Consider the following 7,777-nt stretch of genomic DNA (forward strand, 5'->3'; position numbering starts at 1 on the left):
TCTGTTAGTACCCACATGTAGACGTCCTAAGGTGCTTCAATTCCAAAACATGCTTGGTCTCAGGCCTCGGCACTGAGTCCGCCGCCTCATCATGGCTGACTGCCTCGCTGGTTTTGGCCCCATGTGAACTGAGCGGTGAATCAATGTCGATGGCTGGATCACTGATAAAGTCTGTGGAACACAGCTCCTACGGCCATGATGCGAGCCACCGTCGCTTCACTTCTTCATGATAGAGGAGATATCCAGAAACATGCTCTGAAAAAACACAAGAGGACAGCTTTGACTTAGACTGCGATGGCCAAGTTAAGCCTCGTGAAGCTTTGTGAAGCATTGTCTTTATTTTCTGAGCCCACTAGATGGCGCACTTGGTTTAAAGAAGCAGGCTCAAGGGATGGTAAGTCAGTGTGCTTTCAACCCATCTAGTGGGCTCACATAGGCCTTCACTACATAAAACAAACATGGTATGCCTGGTATTTAGTGAAGCAAGTATCTTTTTAGTTCCTGTTCAGTGTCATTGCTTAAATGAATACACTTTTTTTCTTTAACCCTTGTGTTGTCTTCCCATTAACAATCATCTTTTTGGCTCTTTTTCCAGTGTTTTTGCTGGATTTTTTTCTACCCTTTTTTTTCTCTTCTTTTTTTTTTAATTCATAGCCTAATTTTTACAACAGTATACAAAAACAATTTCTCGTTTTTTACGGTGCTTTTTAACTCTTTTTTTTTTTGGTAATTTCTTCAGAGGTTTTGGTCACTTTTTTAAAAAGCCATAAAATGCAATAAATTAACCAAAATTTGGTGAAGGTAATCATTAAGTTTACCTGAAGATCATTGTATGGCATTCATGTTATTTTTAGGCAATTTGGTTAAAAGAAAGCAAAGTTCCTGATATTAAAAATGAAAAAAACAACAACACAAGGGTTAAGTCGACATTTCGGGAAAGGAATATTTTCACCAACAATATAGAAAGATGAATAAATCCTTGATGTTCATTAATTCCAATTCCAAAAACGTTGCAAAAAGTCCTCCAACCTTTACGACTAAATGACATTTGTTCCTTCCTCTCTAATAGGAACCAAAGGAGCGTTTCCTAGATTAGTGCCCGACCGGGGGCGGGAGATCAACAAGTCCTCATACCTAACTGTGATGGTCGCGGTTTTAAACATGTGGTTAACATGAAATGGTCACAGTTTAGGTTAAGTTTCTGTAACAAATGGTTAGGTTTTTGGAAAAGATTGCAGTTTGGGATAAAATAAGTACGTTTGTTACCCTAAACTGTAAAACATAACGGACAAAGTATCTGTGATCTCACCCATTGGTTTGTGGACTGTCCTATAGAAGCCGGCATTTTGCATTTTGGCCGTCGCTATCTTGGTATTTTGGAGCCAGATGTGACCGCATTTGGACAAAAGGACGGAGCTGGGCAGGACAACGTGTCTAAGAGAGAAAGTTGCCGATTTTCAACCCTTCTGACACGCGTCATCCAGCCGAGTTTTACTGGCGAGTAAACGTGGACCTCTGGGTACTGGCGCCATTTATTTGCATGTACGGCAGAACAAAGAGTTGTTGAGGATCGACAGACTTAAGTTACCAGCTAACGCTACTACTAGCTAGCTAGGTTGGTTGGCAGAATGCCGAACATGGCATTTTTAGACAACCAAAGTGTTCAAATTAACTTTGATGACGTGAAAACAAACAGAGACCTTGGGCAGACAAAACCCAGGTGAGGCAGAAACTGCTCCCAGATTGTCAGGTGCACTTTGTTTTCAATAACTTTGCCTTCGGTGTTCTGGACTAGTGTTAAATGCGATTCAGACACATGAGACAATCGCTGCTCTTTACTTGCCATTGACATCCTTCGGCCTCCGGGGGGCGGCATCATGGGCATGTCTCCCTGCAGGGAGCCAAGTTCATCCGACTCCTCTGAGGTATGTAAGGAAGGGCTCGTGGAGCCGCTGATGGAGGAGTAGCTCTCCGATGGTGGCCTGGTCATAAAGCTGGTCTTCCTGGGGTTGGGGATCAGTACTTGGCTTCCCATTGACTCCCTTCGCTCATCTTCATCCAGGTCTCTGATAGCGCTGGGCCTTAAGATGCCAGCGCCAAGCAGAGCTTCCAAATGACTCGGGCGAGGGGGTTCTCCCTCACAGGGATCCTCTTGATGGCTTGTTGCACTTTCCTGCTCCATGGACGCAGCAGAAGCCCAGGCAGGATGGTGGTCCACCTTAGCTGTGTGGACCTCTGGACCTTCGTGGGTTTGTGGGGCTTGAATTGCACAGTTCTGGCCAGACCTGGGTGGCATCCTAGGTTGGGGACAGATATAGCTGGTCTGACTGTGTCCCACATAAGCCAAGCTGTTGTGTCTCGATGCTTCCTGGTTGGCTTTGAGCACAGGGTTGTAATAAAGAGGCTTCATGTCCGCCTCTGGAATCACTTTGAAGGTCTGAGTCAAAGGCCCATTGTGAGGTGATACATTACTCATTACACAAAGGTGTGGAAAAGAAGCCTTCTTCTTGGACTTGTAAATCAAACTGTCGTCCTCCGCATACCTCTCTCCATACAGTGTCTGTTTGATTTTCCTGATGCCCAGGTGGGATATTTCCAGAATATTGAGGAAAAGTGACACACCAGCAATGACGATCATGAAGACCATGAATATGGTCTTCTCTGTGGGCCTGGAGATGTAACAGTCTACACTGTTGGGGCATGGCATCTTCTCACACCTATAGAGTGGCTCCAGTTGGACGCCATAGAGTGTATACTGGCCCAGGATGAAGCAGACCTCCACCACAGAGCGCGTAAGGATATGGATGATGTAGGTTCTCAACAGAGAGCCTCTGAGTGGAGCCTTCTTCACCTTTTTCTGCTCTTCTAGCTTCTTTAGCTCTCTCTCCATGCGCTTGTGTTCGTCCAAAGCCGACTCAACCTCGTCCAGCTCCTCCCTGAGCTGGGCCCGTCTGCGGTGGCGCTCCTTATCCAGTGTTTGGATGCAGTAGAGGGCATGGCCCATGTAGACCAGCGAGGGTGCAGAGACAAAGATGACTTGCAGGACCCAGTAGCGAATAAGGGAGATGGGGAACGCGCGGTCGTAGCAGACCGCCTTGCAGCCTGGCTGGTCAGTGTTGCAGACGAACTCGGACTGCTCGTCGTCCCAGACGTCCTCGGCAGCTGCACCCAGGATCAGCATGCGGAAGATAAAGAGTATGGTAAGCCAGATCTTGCCCACGATAGTGGAATGAATGTGGACCTCTTCTAGGATGCTGCCCAGCAGGTTCCAGTCACCCATGGTCAGCTTCTCACCACTTCACTGCCACATGTCCTCAAACTGTGGAGACACAGCACACACATTAGCCTCACAAAACGGACTACATACAGTATTAACTACGTTTTTTGCTATGCATTTCTAAAGGAAAGTCATAGTTTACAGGTGTTATTTTATTAGCTTGGGCCGTCAGCTCTATTGGTTATAAAACATTGTACTTACTAAAGGGATTACTCAGATCTCAGGACATGGTAACCTCACTTAAAATACATCCAAGGAGGCAAGAAACACAAGCAGTCATATGATCAAACAGGTAGTTTAGTGCTTCCTTTGAGGGTAAAACCACTTTTAATACCTCTTCACGCAGAAAAACACACACAGCACAGCACAACTACTCTAAATTCAACATGACAGTTGGGTTGCAAGTAGTAATGCCCAAATAAAGCCTTGAGCTTAATGAATAATGTTAATTTTTAAAATGTTGAGCCCATTAGATGGAATTCTTGGTTTAAAGCTATAGTGTGTAGTTTGCCACTTTTGTTGCAGTTACCCTACACCCACACATTGTTCCCTTATCCATGCACTCAAATCGCCATTGATGCCCAACACATCTATTGTTTTTTTGTTAATATTTACCATGTTTGCACTGCACTCTAATCTGTCTGGTCTCACCTCTTGGTCACATGCTTTGAGCCAGTTTGTGAAGCTTCATTTGGCCGTCACCAGTTGTAAATGACTAAGTAGAATTATTTGTGCAGCACTTTTCACAGACATAAGTTATAACATGCTTTACAAAAGGCATTAGACAACACACAAGAAATAAATCAAAAACTAAGAACAAAATAATTACATGAAATGTTACAAAAATGCAGACCTGGTGCATATAAGTCACCCAACAGCCTCTCTGAACAGATATCCATGCCTGGGACATAAATGAGGTTAGAGAGCAGGCTGAGGAATGTGGGTGAAGTAGCTCCGCCACATGTTCTGTATGTAAGTGTGAGCAATTTAAATTGGATCTTTAATGCAACAAGGAGCGTGTATAGAGATTTAAAGGGTCAATTTATTTTATGTTAAGCCTATATTTCCTATGTCTTTGTGTCTAAGTGCTGAAATGGTCCAGTATTAGGCCCGATCAATGCAGTCGCCAGCGGGAAGAACAAGCTGGGGGGAAAGCTGTTGTGGATGTAACGATTGGGATTGCAATTTTACCGTTTGCATACATTTTCTTTTGCAAATAAATTTAGCTAAACTGGGGGTTTGTTTACGTGTTTGTAGGCATTGTGCCCAAAATTTCAGAAATCCAAGAGTGATCCAAGAGTCATTACTTTAGTGAGGAAATGTTTCCATAAAAGCGACCAGGTAGGGCGCAGAGCATGTTCAGCAACAGAGGCAAAGTGCAGCGCAGGTGTATCGCTCCTGGCTGTGGTTGCACCGTGAAAGGTCATCGGCAACAAGGTCAAAGTGTAAATAATTTGAACTTTGAGTGCAGCACTCAGCGCCGGGGTAACGCTTCCTCCCAGCTGTCCCCCCCGCTGTTCCAGGAAAACAACTGCACAGCCATGAAAGTAATTTCACCAGAATTAAAATACATTTACACTTAGTGTATTGAGCTGCATACTGGATCAATCAGCAAACTGTGTATGTGTGTGTGTATTATATATTAATGTGTGTTTATATATGTGTGTGTGTATATGTATTGCATGTACGTGTGTATATATGTGTATATATTATGTAAATGTGTGTATATGTATACACGTGTGTGTGTGTGTGTATATGTATGTGTGTGTATATATATATATATGTATGTGTATATATATATATATATATATATATATATATATATATATATATATATAATATACTGTATGTGTGTGTGTATACATATATACTGTATGTGTATAAATATGTGTGTATAAGTATGTGTGTGTATATATGTAAATATATACACTCTACCGGTCAAACGTTTGGGGTCACTTTCCAAAACTTTCCAGAAATTTCCATTCCACTCTGGATACCAGCTGGTCTGAGTGGGGGGGCTAATCTGTAATACAATATCTACATTATCAGCAACCATTCATCCAACGCTCCAAAGGCTCGTTCTGTTCACTAATCTGAAATCATCTTAAAAAACTAACTGAGAAAACATTGGAGAAGCTTTTTACAATTATGTAAGCACATCATTTAATCTGGAACCTGCCCTGGTTAAAACAATGCAACACATATGTGTGTGTGTGTGTGTGTGTGTGTGTGTGTGTGTGTGTGTGTGTGTGTGTGTGTGCGTGTGTGTATACAGGATATTATTTTAACTCATGTACATGGCTAGTGGCTTTGTTTTTCCAGTGACCAGGGACCACAGACGTCCTAGCAACTGTCTACTCGTCCAATCATGTGTAGCAGGGTTCATGTTGATGTCTGACTGAAGGAGATCAATCAGGGGCGGAGCCAGATGTTGTAAACATTAGTGGCTCAGCCCATACCTGGGGGAGGGGGGGAAGGGGGGACATGCTCCCTCTGGGACATTTTATTTTCCCATTTACGGCACTAGGTATTTGCACTATTATCATTCAGGCAATTTAAAAATAGAATGCCTTAACTTCTGTAAAACCATTTTTGAAAAACATGATAGATGCCAAGTAGAAACTGCATTGGATTATCATAAAGTGCGCCAGCTGTAAATGGGGCACTTGTGGGTACCCATCAAATCCATTTTCATTCAGATATCTGGAGGTAGGAGATCAAGGGACCCCATTTAAAATGGCCAGGCTAATTTTTCAATTTAGCCTAACAGTGGAAGCGTTACTTGGTGTCATATGATAAAACAGAGCACTCTACAGCCTCTGAAAGACTAAGTCTGGGGCTGGAGCCCCAGAAGCCACTGCAATCCCCCCCCACTCGCTCCGCCCCTGAGATCAATCGTGTGTTGTACAGCCAACGTAAAAAACAGCCGTGTCCCAAGCAAACGTCTGGTGGGACCAAGAGAAGAAGAGAGAAGTCCAGCTGTGGTCCGGCATTGTGACGTCACTTTCTTCCAATCAAAGTGTCAAAAATCCAAAAAGAACATGACTTCACCATTTATGACTCCATTGATTTTAAAGGACTTGGAAAAAAAGTGTCAAACCACAATGTTTCAACGTGTGCCCGAAATAGTGGTGATACAATCATATAATCATTGGAGCGTTGCCAGATGTGTCCCAGCCATTACCAGCCCCTAACCATTGGTACCAATCACCAGCCAACCCATGCCCATAGAGAAGCATGCACACAAAAGGAAATGAGGCTGTGCAATAACACACAGTCGATTTTTTTTCCTTCTTTAAGTCTGCAAATAAAACTCACCACGCATAGTCTGCAATTCTGCAATTTAGCCTTACCTTCTTTTTACAGTAAAGATAAAGAACAAACATGTGACATTTACCTTTTAGGCCATCTGAGAACACCATGTTACATGAGTCAATCCTGGACCAATGTCCATCGGGTTTCAAAGAATATTTCATGTTTCAATGTTTCAGCAGCACTTACATATCACTGGTATGGGTTCCTTCTTTGCCTCTTGATGCACTTCATCATGTGTAAATGTAGCCATCCTAGGAGTTAGCTGTGTCTGTATGGCTACCCCATGGAGGTGTTTGGTGATCTTCTTGTGCCCGTCCGAAACTCCAGTCCACATCCCTCTGGTCTGCTCTGCTCTGTCTTTGTCTTTCTGTGGACTGTGTTGTCCGTTGGGAGTGCTCTCCCCCGTGTTACATGCAGGGTTTACAGGATGTGAGCATCGATCACCTCCCGACGGGACAATGCCCCCCCCCCCTCTCTTTTCTCCCACGCCAGCGGTGCCAACTCTAACCAGTGCCATCAATATCGGCCTCTCTGACAGAGAGGCGGTCTTTGTTCATGGCTGGTCTTTCACAAACTGTAGGGCCCTCAACATAAAGGTGTAACTGAGCCAACAGGGGAGCCTTAACAGCTCTAATGGGTAAGGTGTGGTGTGATGGATTATGTTCTACCAGCATTGCGTCAATTCTATCAAAAGTGAACATTGTAAAAGTCTTACTGTAAAAAAGTGAAAAAAATGAGGTATTAGGAACATTTTGGGCATCATTTGAATGTGTTATACTGTAGTTAAAGCTGCATCAGTCAATGTTTTTAAATTGACAACTGGTCATGTGTAATGTGACAAGATGGCACTTGTAGGAATGGACTTAGTAGTAGGCCTAAACCTTTAAAAAATAAAAAAAATAAAAAACCTTTATCAAATCTTTTTACAGTTTTCAGCAGTGGTCCAGGATGAATCTCCACGGAAAGACTGTTTTTCTGCTTCAGGTGGACATAGGTTAACATAAAATCTGCGGCATATTCTGGTAATATATATATATCTATATTTTTTTTACCTCCCCCTCAAAGTTAAAGATTGATTTGTCATACATCTGTACATTGTAAATGTCTGTTAGAGCATTGTTAATCAATTCTTTAGGCTTTTCTACAGTGTACGCATTAGTTCAGTTGTGCATGGTGTACTGAGTC

At 43.1% G+C, this 7,777-nt stretch overlaps 1 protein-coding gene and 1 long non-coding RNA gene across 2 annotated transcripts in view; one reads left to right on the forward strand and one right to left on the reverse strand.

Annotated features, from left to right (window-relative positions):
- The window catches only part of LOC116669806 (uncharacterized), an 11,342-nt gene extending 7,986 nt beyond the window's left edge, over positions 1 to 3,356 (forward strand). Inside the window, exons 2-3 of the long non-coding RNA XR_004326858.1 lie at positions 3,263 to 3,265; positions 3,346 to 3,356. This is a non-coding gene — a long non-coding RNA (uncharacterized LOC116669806). The remainder of the gene's footprint in view (positions 1 to 3,262; positions 3,266 to 3,345) is intronic.
- The window catches only part of gja10a (gap junction protein alpha 10 a), a 7,284-nt gene extending 271 nt beyond the window's left edge, over positions 1 to 7,013 (reverse strand). Inside the window, exons 1-3 of the mRNA XM_032499821.1 lie at positions 6,779 to 7,013; positions 1,844 to 3,319; positions 1 to 255 (exon numbers count right to left, since the gene is read on the reverse strand). The exon at positions 1 to 255 is cut by the window's left edge and continues 271 nt beyond it. Of these exons, the coding sequence (XP_032355712.1) occupies positions 217 to 255; positions 1,844 to 3,280 (1,476 nt within the window). The 5' untranslated portion in view covers positions 3,281 to 3,319; positions 6,779 to 7,013 and the 3' untranslated portion in view covers positions 1 to 216. The remainder of the gene's footprint in view (positions 256 to 1,843; positions 3,320 to 6,778) is intronic.
- Between the last annotated feature and the right edge of the window lie 764 nt (positions 7,014 to 7,777).

The sequence above is a fragment of the Etheostoma spectabile genome, chromosome 20 (assembly GCF_008692095.1).
Source record: "Etheostoma spectabile isolate EspeVRDwgs_2016 chromosome 20, UIUC_Espe_1.0, whole genome shotgun sequence".
In the NCBI taxonomy this organism is placed as follows: domain Eukaryota; kingdom Metazoa; phylum Chordata; class Actinopteri; order Perciformes; family Percidae; genus Etheostoma; species Etheostoma spectabile.